This window comes from Argopecten irradians, chromosome 6, assembly GCF_041381155.1.
Source record: "Argopecten irradians isolate NY chromosome 6, Ai_NY, whole genome shotgun sequence".
In the NCBI taxonomy this organism is placed as follows: Eukaryota; Metazoa; Mollusca; class Bivalvia; order Pectinida; family Pectinidae; genus Argopecten; species Argopecten irradians.
In genome coordinates this window covers 6360283-6381810 of record NC_091139.1, presented here as the reverse complement: position 1 = coordinate 6381810, position 21528 = coordinate 6360283, and the positions used below count along the sequence as shown (strand labels likewise).

The window sequence follows — 21528 nt, the reverse complement described above, 5'->3', positions numbered from 1 at the left end:
CTGCTGTAACCTGCCCAGTCAGATCTCTATAATCATCATGGAACAGTAAAGATATTACTACAGTAATTTTAAACTAGCTGTTGACAGCTTCAACATCATTGAACTTTTTTTCTTCTATAGCTAGGAAGGCTTCAAAATGCACTCTGGAATAAACCTTATGGTTGTACCGAGTTATCAAAATTACACATCTTGTGATGCCATTTTCGTCTTAATTGGACTCAATTCGTTTCTTTTTTAATCCAATTACAGCTTCAGCGATATGCTTTTTCTCTCGAAAAGTGTACTTTAACTGTAGATGTTTATCCTTATGTTTTTTTAAAGAATTTATCGTATTTTCGCTATTGAGCTCTCCCTTTTGGCTTCCGGTGGTCATGACATGGTTTGTCGCAATGTCTTTAGAAGGCTTCAGGTTAATCAAAACCTACTGAAACCTGTATTCCCTTTTGGGCCCGCTTCTCCGGCCCCTAGGAGCCCAGACCTATATAGCGTATGTAAAATATGTCCCCTTTCACTCTGATTGCTCAAGAATGGTGCAGACTGAATATGAACCATATCTTTCTATTCATATAACACAAAAAGGAAGGCAAAATTCCAAATAATTTAGCACGCCTTTCTGTTCCCTCAGGACACATAAACATGGTTGATTTTGCACATAATTGGGTTGGTCATCATACAAGAGTATGCTACTTATGCATATTAAATATGAACCAAACTCTTCCTTTTTTAGCCTACATAAGGGTTTTGACTCTACAGATATATGTATATGAACACCTCACAGTATGACACAGTATCACACGTGTATATATATATATATCAAAAGCCTGTGGATCCAATGTCATACATTGTGGACAGGAACTAATCGTTATATTTGTGATTGTGTATGATACACGTACCACATTCTTGTGCTCGTCATTATCCAAATAGTTGTGACACGCGCCTTTATTTGGCAATGTCCATCAGTTCGTAATCCGAAATGACATATCAAGCTACGATGAAAATGAGTCACGTGGTTTAATGCCGATCGGCGCCTCTTCGGACGAATTTTATTGTAGATTGTGATCTGTCCATTTTTATGTGATAAACCGATCCTATCAGTCTCCAATGAAGTACATATGTTTCCATTCCAGAGTCCATTCCATTCCTTTTACAATCTCTATCGTTTATTGTGACATTTTTCAAATTGTGGTATAATTACATAAAATTTGGATGAATCGATCTTGTGAACCTTATAATTAGATACTGTCTGTCCATAAAAAAAACATATAAAGCATTGATAACTTACATTTTAAATTCTCAGTGTGATTGGCTGTTAACGCACGTATGTATTGGTGTCTTCGACAGTTCACTGCAGTGTGACCCCACTTTATGAAGTAGACAAAAGTTTCCGCTATCGCAAAAAGACACAACGACTGTGTTTCTAAAAGCACTTTCATGATCACCGCACACTTACACGTAATATGCATGTAAAATCGATTTGTTCTGTAGTTAGATCTTGGTTAGACGATGTTCAGATGAATTTCTGTTTGGTGAATTAACATAACGAACAGTATTGGAGTCAAATTTAACGCATGACTTACGGTCGACCAATAAAGACAGTATGTATTACATAAGTTACCGTTGACAGTCTATATAACGAATACATTGTAGGACTAGCTATTGTCTTACCACAGGCTTTTGTTTCTATAGCTTTTGTTCTATTACATAGGCGTCTGTAGCATCAAAACCCTGTGATCTACCGTCCTTTGTTTGATTTCGTTTGTTATTTTATGTACATAACCAAAATAGGTAACAAAATACCGAGGCGTTTCACTTTCAAGTTAGAAAAGATAACAAAAAGCTGTTTCACGACATTTTAAACACATGAATTCCCTTTATGATCACCAGGCCGGGCGTATAATACTCTTTTACCCCTGTCCAACAGGAGACATGGCATTATTTAAACCGTTCGGATTGGCAGAACGCCACTGGAACCAGACAAGGCTCCCACCTGAAGCCGTGAGCAACCTTTTCTAGTCCACTATGTTTGCTGTAAATGCAAATTGATTCCAAAAATGGTGAACTTTTCTGCTTGATCAAAAGGGCGGTGTACAATCCAAGATAACTCACGACCATGCGTCAATTTCGTTCGGATGAGCCAACATCGATTTCATAAAACATTGCACCCTAAAATTGAATAGATGTACAATCAATATAGGTAAAAATAGCACAAACATAGATAGGCTATATATTGCCTATAGTGGTAATAGGAAATGATAGTAAAACACGTTTCTTTTTTATACGATATTTCCCTTCGCTGCCATATATGTATCGTGACATTAGCGACTCTCTGCATCCCGTTATTAGCCACAGGTTATTAGCCCTCTCCCGGAACTATACAGGGCGGAGGAGTATGGTTGGCGATTAGTGCCATATCGTAATATCGATATTTCCGCGAAATATCTCGACGGGGACAGAGCAATATCACGAGTAATATCGCCATGTCGTCGTGGCATTGTCGTCCCGTCACCATCGAGTTGTCGCGATCTCGTTGTCGACCTAAGTCGAGAAAGCGTAGGTCGACATAGCGATGTTTTGACATGGCACTAACCGGTTGCCATGGAGAATGGTTATAGTCACCTTTTATGCGAAATATGTGTAATCAGGAATATTCTTGCCAAAAATCCAGTAGAATCAACCCCCCTCGATCCAAACGAGAGGGAATGTGTTATTCAAAATCAATTTTCCTCAAATTTCCCCATTAGACACTACAATCTAGTCCGCTTAACCTGCCTACGACTTAAAAAAAAAAAAAAAAGACTGATATATTAGGCTAATAATATAGGCAGGTTTAGCGGACTAACTAGCATCCTGATCTAGGGAGTCAGAGTCAACATTCACCCATTGGTGTTTTCTGGTCAGTTCTGGTTAAAATCCGTTTAGCTGTTTAGGACGAGTAGCGTTCTGAAGATGTTAACGGGCGTTCAATCTGACGAGCACGAATAAACTATGTCACGTGTTTGCATTTATATTATAAGTTTATCTGCACTTTGCTCCTTGAAATACTACGATTTACATTTTACGCTGTACTTTAACAAACCAATCTTTACTGACATCAACATTGACATCCGTCAAAATACATTAATATGGCAAAGTATTATACAGTTACCATAATACATGTATACACATACTGTACATGGTGAACACATCATACACATGGGACGTTATTAGTGTATGTAGTTTATACATCAATAACTAATAATCAGTCGAAGTTCTATATATAGGATATTAATAAATCTCCTGTTATATAATCTTCAATAATGATGCAGAGGTAGCGTGGCCGAGCGGTCTAAGGCGCTGGTTTTAGGCACCAGTCTCATTGAGGCGTGGGTTCGAATCCCACCGCTGCCAGAAATATTTTTGTCATATTTTATCTATGAAATAGAGAAGTTATCAAAACATGGTTTGTTTGAAAAAAGTCTATGTTAAAATCTCATCATTAACTGAATTTTAATCTTAATCAATACTACAAATTCGTCTTTTGTATCTGAAGAAAACTACAAATTCGTCTGCTCCTGTTTTTGATAGAGAAAACATGTCATTCATCAGTGAGGTCTTTACAATGTTTGGCCAAGGGAGCGAGTGCTAGTGAAATTAAACAACACCTTTTAAAACCAGATTCAACTCCAGGGGTCTGAGAAATAGGTACAGTATATCTTTTTGGACCCATAGACCATTTTGAGTTGTTTTAGGAGTCGGTAAAATTTGTATGTAGAATACGAACTGTAACGAATTCCCAGGCCTCTGAATCGACAAATATTAGTAAAAGTTGATTAACATCTAACATCAGTAATTATATAGTTATGCAGATGCATGGAAGTACGTTACAATTTAACTGTAAGTTTACCAATTATTTTCGCAATCTAACTAAAATTCGATGTTCATTATCTACGCTGACACTCCGTACGAACACGGAGTGTACGAAGTAGATAATGAACATCAAATTTTAATTAGATTGTTATTTTCGCAACATTCTACATTTGGCTGACCAATGCTGTGCAAAGACATCTTATACTAGCACGTGACTAAACAGTGTGTTCAAAATAAAAATCGGATTTTGACTAACAAAAAGGTTATAAGGGGATTTTTTGAAAATATTTATGATTTTGTTTGAACAGATGGAACGGAAGGAAATGCACTATTGAAGTAAGAAGACAAATGAATCGGAAGATATTGGGCCTTCGGTATGCTGGGATGAAGGCCTACAAAGTTTGTTTAAATGAATGACCTTGACCTTCATTCAAGGTTACAGGGGCAAATAGACTGAAATATATTATAACGACTTCTTCATAACCAAGAGACCTATTATTGGGCCTGCGGCATGCTGGAATGAAGAGCTACAAGTTTGTTCAAGTGAATGACCTTGACCTTTTAAGGTCACAGGGGTCAAATAGGCGAAAATCTTAAAATGACTCTTTAATAACAAAAGGCCTAGAGACCTCATATTCGGCCTATGGCATGCCAGGATGAAGTGCTAAGTTTGTTCAAATCAATGACATTGACATTCATTCAAGGTCACATGTGTTAAATAGTCTAAAATCTTTAAATTATTAAGAACCAAGAGGTCTAGACACCTGATATTACCTGGGTCATTCATATTGTATGCACCATGATTCTAAGGTACCGGATAGCAGTAGAGCGATTCAGGCCCATTGGGCCGTTGTTAAGATAATACAAGAGGCCCAGAGGGCCTGTATCGCTCACCTGATTTTTTGTTAGTAATTATCACAAGACTCTGACAATCAGAAAAATAAGCAAAATTGACCCCCAAAGTTTAATTTGAATCACAACCATACAATGATGCTATTGATACCATACAAATATGCTATCCAATACATAGGTTCAGAAACAAAGTAATTTATATGAAAGTAGTAGCCTAATTGACCTTTTTGACCTCGCATCTATTGCCGCCTAAGGCCCCGGGGGTCAGCCCTATCATTTGTACAATTTCAATCCCAACCCTATAAGGATGCTACCATTGCATTATAAGTGCTCTTCCTTTCTTAGTTGCAGAGAAGAAGTCGTTTATATGGAAATAGCTAAAATAACCCTTTTTGACCCAACCCTTCAGGCCCCCGGAAGGGTCAGCCCCATCATTTGCAAAATTTTGAATCCAAACCCTATAAGGATGTAACCATTACATTATAAGCGTAATCCCATGTTAAGTTGCAGAGAAAAAGTCATTTATATGGAAATTGACCCCTTTTGACCCCGCCCCTCAGGCCCCCGGGGGGTCAGCCCTATCATTTGCACAATTTGGAATCCCCACCCTATAAGGATGCTACCATTGCATTATGGGTGCTATACCATGCTTAGTTGCAGAGAAGAAGTCATTTATATGGAAATAGCCAAATTGACCCCTTTTGACCCCGCCCCTCAGGCCCCCGGGGGGTCAGCCCTATCATTTGCACAATTTTGAATCCCCACACTATAAGGATGCTACCATTGTATTATGGGTGCTATACCATGCTTAGTTTCAGAGAAGAAGTCGTTTATATGGAAATAGCCAAATTGACCCCTTTTGACCCCGCCCCTCAGGCCCCCGGGGGGTCAGCCCTATCATTTGCACAATTTTGAATCCCCACCCTATAAGGATGCTACCATTGCATTATGGGTGCTATACCATGCTTAGTTTCAGAGAAGAAGTCGTTTATATGGAAATAGCCAAATTGGCCCCTTTTGACCCCGCCCCTCAGGCCCCCGGGGGTCAGCCCCATCATTTGTACAATTTTCAGTTAGTAGCCCATAAGGATGCTACCAGTCAAATTTTGTTGAAATCCGACCAGCGGTTATGGAGAAGAAGTCGATTGTTGACGGACGACGGACGCCGGACGCTGCGGTATCCCATAAGCTCACCTCGGTCCTTTGGACCGTTGTTAAGATAATACTAGTACTGTCTATTTTTGACAATTATCTGTTTGACACAGTGACAAAAATTAAATGACCATCAAATATCTCCTGTACTATGTATCAACACCTCATTGGATTCCTAAGTTACTAGTATCTAGGCAGGAAACTCACTTGAAATTTTAGAGGTAATTTGAACAAAAGGTCATAACTCTAAGAGGTAGTAAGACACGAGGCCAAGTTAATGAAAATAGATGTTGTCGTACATTTTTTTTGTATTTGGTGGATGGACTGATGAGTATATATGACAGTCATGTGATTTTTTTTTCTCTGTTTTATAGTAAATATCCCGATTTTTTAATATTTTTTCAAACATCTATTTTCATTCAGTTGGCTCCCAGTGATTCCAGCTAATGGTACATGTTGATATGGAAGAGCTCTCTCAGAAGCAGAAGAGCTGATAAGTGTAGCATACAGCAAAACTCTCATTGTGGGTTCTTAATAAAGTCAACACCAAAAGCGCAAATGTTACTAAGATTGGATAGTATATTCCAGGAGTAGCAAGTTGTACCCCAAAGACACATATGGACTCTTCTAGTTCTTAAGATAGCACAGTCCAACATAAAATTAAAGATGTGAAAGCATTACAGAAGATTTTTTCTCTTAAGGGGTTTCTTAAAGTTAAAGAACGATGATGAAACTGGGCCCTGGCAATGGCCACATTTGGGATTCAATTTCAGAACCCAGGTGGAGAGCAAGTGGTTATAAGTTAGAATACTTAGCTAAAAACAAGAAGTATAACAATATTTTGAGACTCCAAATCAATTTTATTAGACCTACTTCAGAACTTACTGACAATCAATTACAAAACACTATATAAGTGTTGTCAAGTAACATTATATTATAACATGATGGTTTTAAACCACTTCAATACTGTTAACTGATAATAATTTGTCCAGAATGGTTGCAACAGTTATAAAACAGTTCAGTAATGAACAAAATTAAAACAGTGCTCATAATTCATATGAAAAACACGAATAAATTAACAAAGCAGAGAAACATTTAGAAATGCTGATAAGACAAAAGCTTTGAATTCATAAGCAACAAGTTATTCTACAGGTACCTATAATCACCCCCCCCCAAAAAAAGGAAGTTACCATGACAAAAGTAACTTCTAATATTATAAATTTCACAATGAATCCTTACTCTAATCATATAATTATCAAACTGTTAATAAAATTTTAATGTACATGAACTTATGACGGATTTTCATAATACCTCAGACTTTGCAGGTTCTGCTTGCTATGTGTACCAATATATACAGAAATTATAAACAGCACTTTTAACAATACATGTATAGCAGAATATTCTAAACAGTCTGAAATGAACTCCTTACTAACTTATTTTCGCTGCCTTTAATTTTACGTTTTCATGGATAGCAATTTTTTTCACAATTTCGTGATCAAGACATATTTGGTTCTAATTTTCCTGTATTTGGAACACGTTTTATGTGATTTATTTTCACGATTACTCATTAATCGCATTAAAATATTTATAGTTCAGCGTAATATTGAAGGTCTGAGCAATGTTTGTCTCTTGGCAAAAACCTTATACATGATAATGTAAACAATTAACAAGCATTTGGGTTTTGTAAGTTTAACGTCCTATTTACAGCCAGGATCATGTAATGACATGTCAGGTTTATTGGTGGAGGAAAGCCAGAGTACCTGGAGAAAAACCATCGACCAGCAGTCATTACCTGGCAACTGCCCCACTTGGGATTCAAACTCGGACAAAGAGGTGGAGGGCTTGTGGTCATGCATCAAGACATCTAAACCACTCCGCCACCACGGCCACACATTTTACAAAGGTGTCGTAAAATGAAAACAGTTATCAAAGCAACAAGAAGCCTTTATAGCATAAGAAAGCTGGAAATTAAAACTCTGATCACATTGGATGTGAACAACCAATAAGGACTAAAGTAACTTACTCTGGACACCCAAATATGTTATTCCGAATTTGCATATTACAGAGTTATCTGCACTTGCGAGTGTAACGTCATACGTTTCGGAGAAAACGACGTAAATTGCACTTACAAAATAATGATGTAACAATCGATACCTACCCGCAAGGGAGCTAACTCTGTAATATGCAAAGACGGAATAGTGGTATAAATAACTTCATACTGGCTCTAAATACCAATGCTGATGGATTATAACTTTAAAGTGAATACTCAGTCTATGGAAGGTTAAAATCGGTAAAAGTGGTGTTAAATACAGCCAGTATAATTTCTTATGAAATGGAAAAAAAAAAAAAAAAAAAAAAAAATCCTATCAAAATTGTTCTGCATGTGAAAAAGTTAATTTATATTATAGAAATCCTAATATGTCCTCCCGGCTGGCTATGTCCGTGTTGGCATTTCCACGTAGCTTAGCTTTCAAAGAGTTATTTTTAGAATTGTACTAAATCTACATGGGGCTTTCCAATGGTCAAAACTGGAAACGTAAGCAGAACTTGACCATCGTTTTGATATGAAAGGATTTTTGGAAGGCCAACGAACACATTAAGACTGGTTTTCTTTGCCCGACAATTCACTTTAAGATATTTGTTTCACAAAAACATAACTTAATATTATTTTTACCGACCATCCTTTTTTTTTTTTTTTTTTTTTTTTTTTTAAATTGAATTTGTTTTCAATGCTATCAGAACAAAAATCAAATACTAAAATAAAACTAAGAACAATTATTCTAAGGGGAATTTTGATAAACCTCATCTTTAATACTACCAATTCATCCGAAAATGTTTCATTGGTTTATAAATGCTACTTTTATTGTCCAATGGACAACCAGGATTCATGTAGGACTCACTAGGTTGTTAAAGTGGGGAGCAAATGGAACTCCAAAGGTCATTCATAGCTATATGGGTACAGTGTATGGAATACCTAGAGACTAACTATGCACGTTAAACAGACCTCAACTTCTCCAAACACACCAACTTTGGTCGCAAGTGGGAAATAACAAATCTAATGGTTGATAATTGTATCATAGAGGCATCAACCTGAAACTAGATATACTATCAATTTACAAGTGTATTATAAGACTGGATTGATGATCTTTACATGTTTATATTTCATGCCTTCAATTGTTGATCAGGTTTTTTTTTAGAAGTTCCAGTCCACTACACATATTGATCAGACAATGATAAGTAACATAGTATCAGAACTTTGTGTTTCATCATCGACTGGACAGTAATATCACTTTAAGTATAGTGTACAACACTGAATTTAGGATGTCCGGTAATTGTTAATCAACCAGTATTTCCATTGGTGTGTTGAAATAATCCAAAACGGCATCAAGCATAAACTATTACAGGAAAAGAATTTACCAATAAGTGCAGGTCAGTCACTGACAAGGACAAAACTATTAACAGCATTTAGTAACAAAGTCTTCACGTCTTCATACAATAGAAAGAGTGAATGCAAGAACATTGCATGACTTATGTAATTACAGTACAAGGACCTTACCAAAATTAATTTGGAGTTCGTATTTTTCTGTTTAAATATAAGATCTGATTCTCCAGATCTGTTTTTTTAAGATCACATCTCTATAGCAACAACACACTGGACTAGTCAACTCCTCATAGTCACATTCAGGCTATTTATTCCCATTCAAGTTCTGTCTGTGTTGCAGATGTGGAACCAATTTAGCCAGGTCATGTGACAGAATCGCTTCATGATGACCAATCTCTGTAGATAGCTTGTATCCCAAACGTTCTGGGTCAGATATTCAAATCACAAACTCTCCACAATGTCCAAAGTTATGAAGCACAAACGGACAATGGAGTTAAACTCACATGTGACCTCTTTTCTTGTGCTTGAATCCCTACGTATTATATGCGAGTCTTCCCCTGTGTAAATTCTTAATTCATTTATGTCTAACCAATGTACAAAATCATTGAAATATCATTTTTAAAAATTGTCTGATATCCCTTAAATATTTTAATATGCTGTCTTCAACATTAGAGCATAAAAAACAATTTTCATAAAACATAAAACCTTACGACATATGTGGAGCATACGGCTTCTTGTACACAACTCATCGACAAGACGGTTGTTCCTAGTGCCTCCAAAACAACCAATCAAGGCAATCAAACTGAAGACATCAACATGAAAAATGAACACAAATCAATCCATGTTGCCGTTCAGATGTGACAAGTACACTAACATTTTAACGTCTTCTATATCTTGTTAAAATATCTTACACAACAGATTTATTTCATCCATAAAAACATGGATAAAATTGTGCAGTTTTGAACAGGCTGTTATCATCAAGATTGCTTTATACATGAGGATAAGACTGCCTATTATAAAGCTGTCAGAGAAGTGGCTCCCGTGGTTCATGTCTGCTCCACCTTGGCGCGCTTTTCTGGCTGTCCATCGAGCTGGTCAGCGGCACGCTTGTTTTGATTATTGTTCCACATCTGGTCGAAAGTTACAATAATACAGGTCATGTTGTCACAGCCAGTTCCATCTCCAAGTGTATTTGGTGCGAGGCAGTAGTCAAAAATCTGTTAAGGCAAAAATATTTAATGTAAAAAGATAGAATCATCAAGCATAAACATATACACATACTGTATTTAACACAATAAGCACCCCCATCTTTGTGTCCCCCATCTTTGTTAAGATCTCAATTTCACTTACATTGAATTTAATGCAGACTATAATAGGAAAATTGTTTTAATAGGTGTCTTTATTGATTTCTTTTCCAAATTGATTGATGGTTTTTTTTGCGTACCTTTTTCTGAAAGGTTATTCCAAATTTAAACTAAGTGCCCTGGACCAAATACGGTACATTGTATTCACCAAAATTAGTTTATTTTAGAGAACTCTGACTGAAAGACGAAGAATGTAAGCACAAGGAGCCAGTATTAGAGATTCCTTGACAAAAATCTTTAACATTTATTTACCTTTTCTGTCATTAGAACTTGATTTGGACAAAGTTTTCTCTACATGAAATATATATTCCTTTTCGATCGTATCACTTTCAGGGTTATTTTGTGCTTCTCCTCGGTAATTGAAAATAAGAAAACTTGCCAATATAATGAACAAGAAATTGTGCTATTATTGGCTTTAGAATGTCCACAAATATCATGCTGAACCTATCATCTCAAAATGATTTGAGTTGATCCCAGACATTTCCCTTTCAGACTCGTTTACAGGAATATTTGAAAAAGTGAAGTTTTATTATGATCCTACTGAGATAAGATGAGAGGTAAACCTGTCGACAGAATTGGGAAATATATAATTGATTGGCATAAACAATATACCTCTCCACAAATGATTGAAGGTTTTTTCTTTTTCTCTGGATCCTTTAACCTCTCCGAAACAAAGTCCACAACTTCTTGGCTAGTCATGTAGTTCCTGTGAAACAAGAAAAAAATATTTATAAGATGAAGCCTGCAAACAGGTTTGTTACATTTAACAAATAAAGTGATTCTAAGAATGTCAATGGATCCCCCGCGCCCAGTTGTGTATGAAAGCTCAAACATAAAATAAATAAAGCTCATTGTAACTAAGAGTTTAAATTTTGATATTGTCATCCATGTAGGTTTAACTATTTGAACAGAGCTTAGTAAATTGTCCTTGAATAAATTCATACAACAATATATCCGCTCTCCAGTAACATGACATTTAAAAGTAACAGAAAAAGTATCGAAAATGAAAGGTTCCCATTAGCAAAAGGCACAACTAGAGCACTAGCCTAACATGTACAGAAAGTTGAATGGTTTCGATTATAGCCCGGAATAGAAAGGAAACTTTAATAATATGGTATTTTTTAATAAATTTCCATGGTAACAGAAAAAGTATTGAAAATGGAAGGTTCCCATTAGAAAAAGGCACAACTAGAGCACTAGCCTAACATGTACAGAAAGTTTCGTGTAGCCAAGTTGAACGGTTTTCGAGTTATAGCCCGGAATAGAAAGGAAACTTTAATAATATGGTATTTTTGAATAAGTTTCCATGGTAACAGAAAAAGTATCGAAAATGAAAGGTTCCCATTAGCAAAAGGCACAACTAGAGCACTAGCCTAACATGTACAGAAAGTTTCGTGTAGCCAAGTTGAACGGTTTTCGAGTTATAGCCCGGAATAGAAAGGAAACTTTAATAATATGGTATTTTTTAATAAGTTTCCATGGTAACAGAAAAAGCATTGAAAATGAAAGGTTCCCATTAGAAAAAAGGCACAACTAGAGCACTAGCCTAACATGTACAGAAAGTTTCGTGTAGCCAAGTTGAACGGTTTTCGAGTTATAGCCCGGAATAGAAAGGAAACTTTAATAATATGGTATTTTTGAATAAGTTTCCATGGTAACAGAAAAAGTATCGAAAATGAAAGGTTCCCATTAGCAAAAGGCACAACTAGAGCACTAGCCTAACATGTACAGAAAGTTTCGTGTAGCCAAGTTGAACGGTTTAGGAGTTATAGCCCGGAAACGATACTCGGACGGACGGACGGACGCACGCACGGACGGACGGACGGACGGACAGAGCCCAAATCAATATCCCCCGCAAACGCGTTTCGCGGGGGACAAATAAAGTGATTCTAAGAATGTCAATGGATAAGTCAAGGAAATTTTTTTTCCAATATTTTTTTCCTATATCTACACACTATTACGATAGATTTGTAGTCATAAGTGAACAAGAATGATCTGTAGGGCATTAATATGGTGCCTCTTTAAAATACTCAAGTCTTAAACTGACGACAAGACATATGTAACACTATCATCTTCCCATCAGAGCTGTGGAAAAAATTTAAAATGTGAGTGCTCCTTTTAAAATTTACTTGCAGAATGTTATTTTCACTTGCCCTCAATATTTTTCTGATAATTAAGCATATGTGCATATATTATGTGTTGTTTAAGCTGTATTCAGTTAATTGTCACCTATATATTGAGTGATAAACAAGATTTACATTATATAAGGTCCAGGTCATAATCAGTATCAGAATGTTTAATTCGTCCAATGGACAAATGTGCTATCAACATTCACTTGTCTGACGGCCAAATCCACTAGTCTGGGCGAGCAGACGAGTACATTTCCCCAGCCCTGTCCATTTCATATTTAGAGTTCTTACCAGATACCATCACAGGCCAGCACCATGAACTGGTCGGTCTCCTGTAGAGTAGCCGTCTGGAGATCTGGTAGGGCAGTGATCATCTGCTCCTTGGCATCTTTCTCTTTGTTTCTTTTATAAAAGTGATCACCTAGAAATAATAAATATTTTCTAGTCTACGCTGTTCTAATGTGATGGTGTATTCAATAGTTTTATTTCAAATCATTATGAAGGACTGAAAGGGCAGAACATCAAGCATGTTTTAAAGGAAGAAATACCCCTAAACATGACATCATTTCCCAAACAAACTAATGACACGACAATCAATTCTTACTCCAAAGAGCAGATAACTCTGTAACATGCAAATAAGAATTCACAAAGACATCAGCGAGGCATATAGATCGGTAAACGTTTGTGCATCGCTGGGTGTATTCTAACAGATAAAAAAAACCCTAGGATATATTTACCGATGGCTCTGGAGAGATTCAGTCCCCCATTCACTCGTCCATCACTCGTGACTTTCCCCCCTGCTGCCACTATCCTGTTCCGTTCTATATCGTCCTCCGGTTTGTGATCGAAGGAAAGGTCCAGAGCCTTGCCATCCCTACACAGTATACAGCGGGAGTCTCCAGCGTTGGCCACCACGACTTCCTTATCGTGGATCACAGCCACAACGGCTGTACAGCCACTACAGAAGCCAGGCTGGGAAAACAAAATTTTCTAGTTAATAGACTGTGAAGGTAACGCTCTTAACAAGTTAATAATCTGTGAAGGTAACGCTCTTAACAAGTTAATAATCTGTGACGGTATTAAATATTCAAATTTTCCTTATTCCATATTTAAGATCAATGTGAACTTCAACTTCAAGTATGGTATACCTGTAGCACTTCAGTAGGGAAAAGTAAAAGATGTACATCAAAAGAATCAAATAACCGTTTGGTGTCTTCAAGGTCACTGATGGGCCCTGAACATCTTCGATACTCCATATGTTACTTTCACGGTCGTTAAATCCAACCCTGGACTATCTCATAGTAAACCTGAAGGCAGTTCATGAGGACATAACTGACCAATCACAGATCTACAGAGATTTTCTTTAATGTACATTAAAAGAATCAAATAATGGTACACTGTGGTTGACTGTTGCTTTGAAGTTGGGCATCACTGTCCCTGCAATCTTTGCATGCCTGTGATTGGTCAGTTTTTTTCTCCTGACTTGCATCCAGATTTACTATGGGGTGGATGTAACAATAATGAAAGTAACCCCTGGAGTATTGAGGATGCCCCAATGCCAGGCTACCCATGACTAGATCTGGTAAGTTTTGACCAAGGAACAAATTCAAAGTTTATTTTCAATTAAGGTTTTGCTGTGCAATGAAACCAAGTTAATGGAATTACAGAGGATTCCGCTTACTTGCATAGGTCATTTTCCAGAAGAAAATATGCAAATAACCGGAGTATTCGAATAGGCGGAGATGACATTTTGCACCTCCGTTTGACCCCACACATATGTATGTGAATAGGCAAATAAATATCGTTTCGTTTACTTGATAAATACGTAAATTATTTACACTTAAAACGAACCACAAGTAATTATTTTCGAAGTTGTAAATCGATTTTAATTGTTTAATAACAAAAAATATTCCAATATTAGATTCTTGTTTACGTTAGATCGACACGTGAATATTTGAGAAACAGCTAAACGATCGATATCAAATGCAATCAGATTCTACTAAACAGGATTGGACTTGTGTCTACAATTCTGAACCTAAATAATAAACAAATTTGCGTACATTTGCCTGGCAAAATGAACTTACGATCGTGATTAAACTTCAAAGTCTAAATGTCTTTTGAGAATTCTCCCTGTATTGTTGATCTGTACGGCGAATAGCTTGATAACATTTCAGAAATTAATTCATATTCAAGTAGCAATGAAACAATCAACGTAGCAAGTATCTTTTGTATCCTAAGCTTACATACTGTACGAAATTTGCGGTAGTCATTGTACGCCGACTTTGCATGCTTTTATGTCTCGTTCAACGAGACGCTTGATACGCACATGTCTGTCGTAGTCAATAAGACTCTGGATACGCACATGTCTGTCGTAGTCAATAAGACTCTGGTTGAACGAGACTACTCATGAATGGGGATTGTTTTAAGGAAGCATGGTTTCTCCAACCGATCGCGAACTAAGGTATGTTACGTTAATAAATAAACATATTTGAAAGTGCAAATGGTTTAATTAGATGTTTGAGTCAGTGATTATACTAAAGTTATAATTAACCGGTGCTGATGTAAATCGTAACAGCGTCTAATACCTTTGCAGATTCATGCATAAAATAACAAGCCATACTATAACGTTAATCTGTTACCAGGATGATTTCTAGTAAAAGCGAAGTATCTTGAAACATATATCGGAGAATTTCGCTAAAAATACATTGCAAAATTGAAAAATATTCGATTTTATTTTTTGAATTTCCCAAATATTTTATTCAAATAACCGGAGGTCATGTAAAAGTCTATGCAAATACACGGAGTTGAAAAACAAAGATAAAGAAGGAAAAAATCGGGACCGCAGAATTTTATGCAAATAACCGAAATATTCGAATAACCGTTATTCGATTATGTGGAGTCCTCTGTATTACAAAACCTATTGGAATCCAAGTCTATTATGCAGATCAAAAATCTAAATATACCTCATCATTGTTTTGCTCATTGCCAACTGGGTATAGCATGTCATCGTCTTCATCTTCTTCTTCATCGCTTTCCTCGCTATCATCACTCTCATCATCTTCCTCGTCACTACTGAAATGTTAAATCAACAAATCATGAATGATTTCAGAGGAAAAGACTAGAATATTATCAGATGATACTTTACCAAGCAGTAACTATTTAATGTACACAAGTGTAAATGAGATATTGGTTACTCATTCACCCCTAAAATTCCATAATGGACTGTTCCAGCTCATGAATAGAAGGATTCAAATGTGTCTTCAGGGTTTCAGTGAGCTCAAATTCATTTTAATCATAAGAGCCTGTTTAATTTGATTTCTATTATTAGTCTTAGTCAAATTATTACAATTTTTTCAGCTACACTTTATTACAATTTTTTCAGCTACACTTTATTACAATTTTTTCAGCTACACTTTTTTAACACAATTTAAAAAGTTGAACCATGGTTTTACTGACTTCGAGTTAATCAAGTTTGAATACAAATTACAAATATATATATCCAGTGTAGTTTCTTATATTTTTTTTTTAATTTTAAATGTTGATAAGATCACACACAAAACAATAAAATATTTGTTCAAATGACAGGTAATATACCTGTTGAATTCTACATCTTCATCTTCGCTGTCTTCTTCATCTAATTCTTCTTCCTCACTTTCTATATCCTCCAAGTGCTTGCTCTTGCCTTGTTTCTTTCCTCCTCCCGATGATGATGACGATGATGATCCTCCAGCATTATTCTGGCAATGTAAAATCATATGAATAACTCAATAAAATATCATTTTTTTCTTTGTCCATACCCAAAACTTGTAAGTGGATTCTTATGTAGGAGTTGGATGGTTAAACAAAACACCAGGCCCCCATTTCTCAAAACAAACTTAAGTAAAAAAAACAACTTAAGTCTGAAATTATTAACATATATTACATAATATTAATAACTCAAGTTAGTTTTGACTTATGTCGTCACTTTTGTTCCGTGAAATCGAGACCTGATCTAATTTCCAGGGTCAAACTGAAAATAGACAACTATCCAGGAAAGGACACACTAAGGATATCAACAGCTAGAGGAACAGACAATAGAGCAATGTCAATTTGAACAAGTGTTCAATATATAATGTAAAGTCGGTTGTTTTCATGCGAAAATTTAGCCAGTGAACTATTGAGAAATGGTCAAATCAGATATACTGTGTATTAAGCCAGACAACTCTTTACCTGAGCAGAACTGGCTGAGCCTCCTCCATTGCTGACCTGTGTAGATCCTGCTGATCCATCCACGCTACCATCTGATGCGTGAGTGGACGATGGTTTCTCGTCCACCTCGCTGTTTTGACTAGACGACCCACCAACTTTAGCTACTCCTGTTTCTTGAGATGTGCTATCTGCCTCTGCCGATTCCTCGACCTCGCGTTTACTAGACACTGCCTCTTGGTTATTGTCCGTGCTAGAAACACTCGCATTTTGTACCGATTGTCCCCCACTAGATGACGATGAAGATGACGATAACACAGATGAAGAGCAAGCCTCTGATGACTCGGCCTGCTGAGCCGGAATTTCTACTGACTCCTCGTCTGTTTTAACCACACTATCACACTCCATCTTCCTGACATTACTACCAGAAGACGCCGATATACCTCCTTGGGCTTTCTGTAGAATGTCACTCTGTTCTTTTTCTCTGTTTAAGTTATTCTCATTTTCTGCATGACCGTTTGCCAGCTTTTCCTGGATGTCAGCTGTGGCCCTAAGCGGGATGACAGACCCGTCCAGTGGCACATTGTCTTTTATATCACTTTCCTCCTCCTCATCTCCTTGACCAAACATAGGCCTCTTGGCGCGGATCATTGGTGAATTAATTTGTTTTTTCTTTCTAAGATTTTTTATTTCTGCAGGCGTGCCAGCACCTTCATACTGTGCCATTAATTCCTCTATTGGCATGTCCGCTTCCTGCCTCAGCATCTCGGCTTCATTCTTCTGTCGTGCCTTCTCTGTTAGAAAATATAAAGATATGCACTGTCAAAGTATTCACAAACTCTGTTATAATGAACATCGTCAAAGTATCAACAAACTCTGTTACAATGAACATCGTGAAAGTATTCAAAAACTCTGTTACAATGAACATTGTGAAAGTATTCACAAACTCTGTTATAATGAATATTGTAAAAATATTCACACACTCTGTTACAATGAACATCGTCAAAGTATTCACAAACTCTATTACAATGAACATCGTGAAAGTATTCACTAACTATGTTATAATGAATATTGTTAAAATATTCACACACTCTGTTACAATGAACATCGTCAAAATATTCACAAACTCTGTTACAATAAATATGTACAAACAAACACCTTCTTAAGAAACCAGCAGCTGAATAAATATATTACCTGTGATACCTGTACCAGCTGCTTTATTCAAATATTTGTCAGCAATACAAGTAAAGTCAAACCTGTCTATAAAGACCTTCCAAGGGACAGAGGAAAATAGTTCTTATAGCCAAGTTATCTTTACACAGGTAAACTTTTAAAGTATTGAAATTGGTCATTTGGGACTCTAGATTTGAGTTTGTTAGTTTAACATCCTATTAACAGCCAGGGTCAGTGGAAGAAAGTTGGAGTACCTGGAGAAAAACCAACGACCAGCGATCAGTTCCTAGCAACTGACCCACATGGGATTCAGACTCTCAACCAGGCTGGTGGTAATATGTCGAGACATCTTAACCACTTGGTCATTACAGTCCCAGGGACCCTAGAAAAGGTCTTATTAGGCAGGTGTTCTTTATACAGAGGTGGGCACTAATGAAGGTTTAACTGTAATCCTACAGCCCATGACCCTAGAAAAGGTCTTATTAGGCAGGTGTTCTTTATACAGAGGTGGACACTAATGAAGGTTTAACTGTAATCCTACACCCTATGAAATAGCCTATTTGGTATAATGGAAGAACCGGGTACATGGATGTCTTTTACAGAAACATCTATATTCAAATATGAATTGATGGTGAAATGAAAGTGTAGGACAAATGAAATATTTATTTTCAAATTGTGCATATAATTGAATCATGGAATTTATACCTTCGTCATCATCAAGGACATCATCTAACCCAGCCGACACTTTGAGAGCTTTCTGAACTTCATCTGTCAGCAAATGGCTGTCAAAACCCAGGAAGGCTTCCTCCAGGGCAGGACCAATTTCCTTGTTCTTGAACTTGTCAAGTGTTTTTAAGTACCCGGGGAAATGCTCTGCGCAATACTGCGCAACTTCAGCACCTGAAATTGTACTTAGTATTTTCTTCAACTGTAAAACCAAGCATGTACATGTACAGAAGAATATCAGAGCTTTTTCTCACTCCTTTGGGAATGGGGCCCCTGGCTTTGAATTTGGGAAAATATGCGACAAAACCTGGATTTTGGGGAAAATTATTAAATATGAAATAAAGCATAACAAATAAGACTTTTTATTTCTAGTGTAGTTTATGTACTTTTCTGAAGCCAATTCACAAATATTTAAAGCCTTAGCCAACTAAGTTCATGCAATGTTTTTGGATAGTCTTCAATAAAATTTGATTTTGGGAAATTTAATGCTTGAATTGGGAAAAATTAAGAGGTTTTGCCATGGGGAATGGGGCCAAAATTCGGCCACAAATCAGGCTGAAAAAAATCCCTGGATATACACATCTTCATTTGAGAAAAACATACATGGTTTGAAGATAAATCAGTCTTCTAAAATTTAAATTTAATCAAACAGAGTATTTTCACCAATTTAGTACAGAAAGAAAAAAATAATTGGGACCAGCTAACAAAACATTGTCCAATGTGCTTGATTCAAGTGTGTTTGACACAAATGAGTTTTACAGAATATGAGTTGAGTTAACAGAGATCAACGGTATAGAGATCCCTGTATAAACAAAGTCAGTTAGTATAACATACCTCCGTGGCCATCATATACAGCAAAGAATGATGTACTATTTCCATCAAAGTTTGGAATACAATTGTGGGCATCCTGTTAAAAGAGCAAAAATTAAATTAAATACACCTAATAAATCTAAACATTATTGCCATGCGATATCATGGCATGTTCTTCTGTTTAGTCCATTTGACAAAGGAATCTTAATTAGCCATTACCAGTATCTTCTTGAAAAGTGTAAAATGAAATTGTTTGATGGATATTATAAGCTATATGCTAAGGTGGGCTTTTACTTATTGCTATTTTAAAAAAAGACCCCACATTATATTTTTGTGGAGAGATATAGATTTTATTGGTCAAGGGAGGTAACTCCAGTTGATTCCAAAACATCTGTACCAAACTTTGGACCAGTCCCTGTTCTCAACATTAAACTGTGAAGTGAAGTAATCTTGTTATTTCTTGTTTCACTATAGGAACCACACAACAGTCTGGTCCAGTGGTAACAGTTACAAAGGTCTTTAAAATGATAAACATTTTTGACAATTTAAAAAGGACTTAAAAATACAGAAACATCACGTGTCATGATCAAGGAACTGTTATTTCTTTTCAAATGGAAATAGGTAGTTGCAGTCACAGCCTGACTTAGTTTGATTGATCTAACTTTCTATTAACAACCAGAGTCATTTAAGGAAGTGCCAGGTTAGGGAGGAAGAGGAAAGTTGGGAGTTCCTGGAGAAAAAACCACTGACAAATCCAATGAGCCAGTACCTGGAATTCAAACTCACAATCTAGCGAGGGTTTTTAAGCCAGGTCACCTTAACCACTGGGCCACTCACAGAATTATGCTGGGATATCTAGTTATCAAGAAAACTAACCTATATTTCTGAATCTATTAAATAAAAGAACTTTCCCTATCTAAGAGGGTGTGACAACAAAATCACAACCCGTGGAATAATTTGTGAACTTTCAACCCAAAGCTTGCCAAAAGTTGGACATTAATGAATTTTCCCTTCATAGGTAAGGAATGAATTCAATAAATGTGAATGCATGGATATAAAGTAAATCATTACATGTTATTTTTCGATTTAATGCCAATTGCGCATTAAAACAAGTAGCTGCTGAGAACTTTTATGTTCACAGACACTTCACATCAACCGTGGAATTCTGAATAGTTTACCTTTTCCTGTAGAATTCTTGATATTCTTTTAAACTATTCCACAGTCAAAGGTATATAACTAAAAGGTGAAAGTAGTAGATCTCGTCTCAGACTATATCTCATGCTATGACCATAGATCATGATGACATCACAGCTATGCTTCAATAGCTAGTCTATGATACCAACTTTAGGTAACTACCCATGGGAAATTCCATGAAGCTTACCACTGCTAGAGGTCACTTGGCATGGTTGTCACGATTCCAAATAGAGGGTTTATTGATACAATTGTAGAATTTTGATACATGAAGAAGTGCATAATTAAACGGCTGGTCAAAAATGAAAACACAAAGCAACGAGTAAACACCATTATCCGTGTAGGAGCACCTCTACAAGGAAAATGTGTTGTCATTGTGATACCTCTTGAGACATTCGCCATCCCTGCATCGATGACGCTCCGTAAGTGAAATTGCTGCATTCTTGATCAGTAGAATCTTTATCTGTGTTTGGAGTAGACAGATACACACCCATGTTTAAGGCAGACACTGTGTGATTCCACTTAAGTTTACGTGTATGCTAAAACCCTACATGTGTGTATTTCGCGGTTTGTCGAATGGACTCACGTGACATCATCTAAGCAGCAAATATTCTCGTATCGTGTATTGGACGATATTTGAAAGAAAATACCCAATATAAAGTTACTTTGATGATGTTTGAACAAAATATTTATTTATCTGTTACACATGTAGTTTTAA

At 36.5% G+C, this 21528-nt stretch overlaps 1 protein-coding gene and 1 non-coding gene across 2 annotated transcripts; one reads left to right on the top strand and one right to left on the bottom strand.

Moving 5' to 3' along the window:
- Positions 1-3306: 3306 nt before the first annotated feature.
- Positions 3307-3387, top strand: Trnal-uag (transfer RNA leucine (anticodon UAG)). The gene has a single exon. It is a non-coding gene; the product is annotated as a tRNA-Leu (tRNA).
- Positions 3388-6689: 3302 nt separating this feature from the next.
- LOC138324810 (protein phosphatase 1G-like) lies at positions 6690-21410 on the bottom strand. The gene is made up of 10 exons (XM_069269981.1): positions 21194-21410; positions 19644-19716; positions 18789-18983; positions 16935-17704; positions 16320-16462; positions 15689-15797; positions 13463-13697; positions 13017-13146; positions 11209-11302; positions 6690-10449 (listed from the first exon to the last, which is right to left on the bottom strand). The coding sequence occupies exons 1-10, from the start codon at positions 21302-21304 to the stop codon at positions 10279-10281; spliced, it is 2031 nt and encodes a 676-aa protein (XP_069126082.1). The 5' UTR covers positions 21305-21410; the 3' UTR covers positions 6690-10278.
- Between the last annotated feature and the right edge of the window lie 118 nt (positions 21411-21528).

Coding starts and splice junctions, on each gene's coding strand:
- LOC138324810 (XM_069269981.1), bottom strand. CDS start 21,304: ATGGGTGTGTATCTGTCTACTCCAAACACAGATAAAGATTCTACTGAT. Junction 19,717..21,193: donor GATGGCGAATGTCTCAAGAG/GTATCACAATGA, acceptor CTCTTTTAACAG/GATGCCCACAATTGTATTCC. Junction 10,450..11,208: donor CTTCAATCATTTGTGGAGAG/GTATATTGTTTA, acceptor TTGCCTTAACAG/ATTTTTGACTACTGCCTCGC.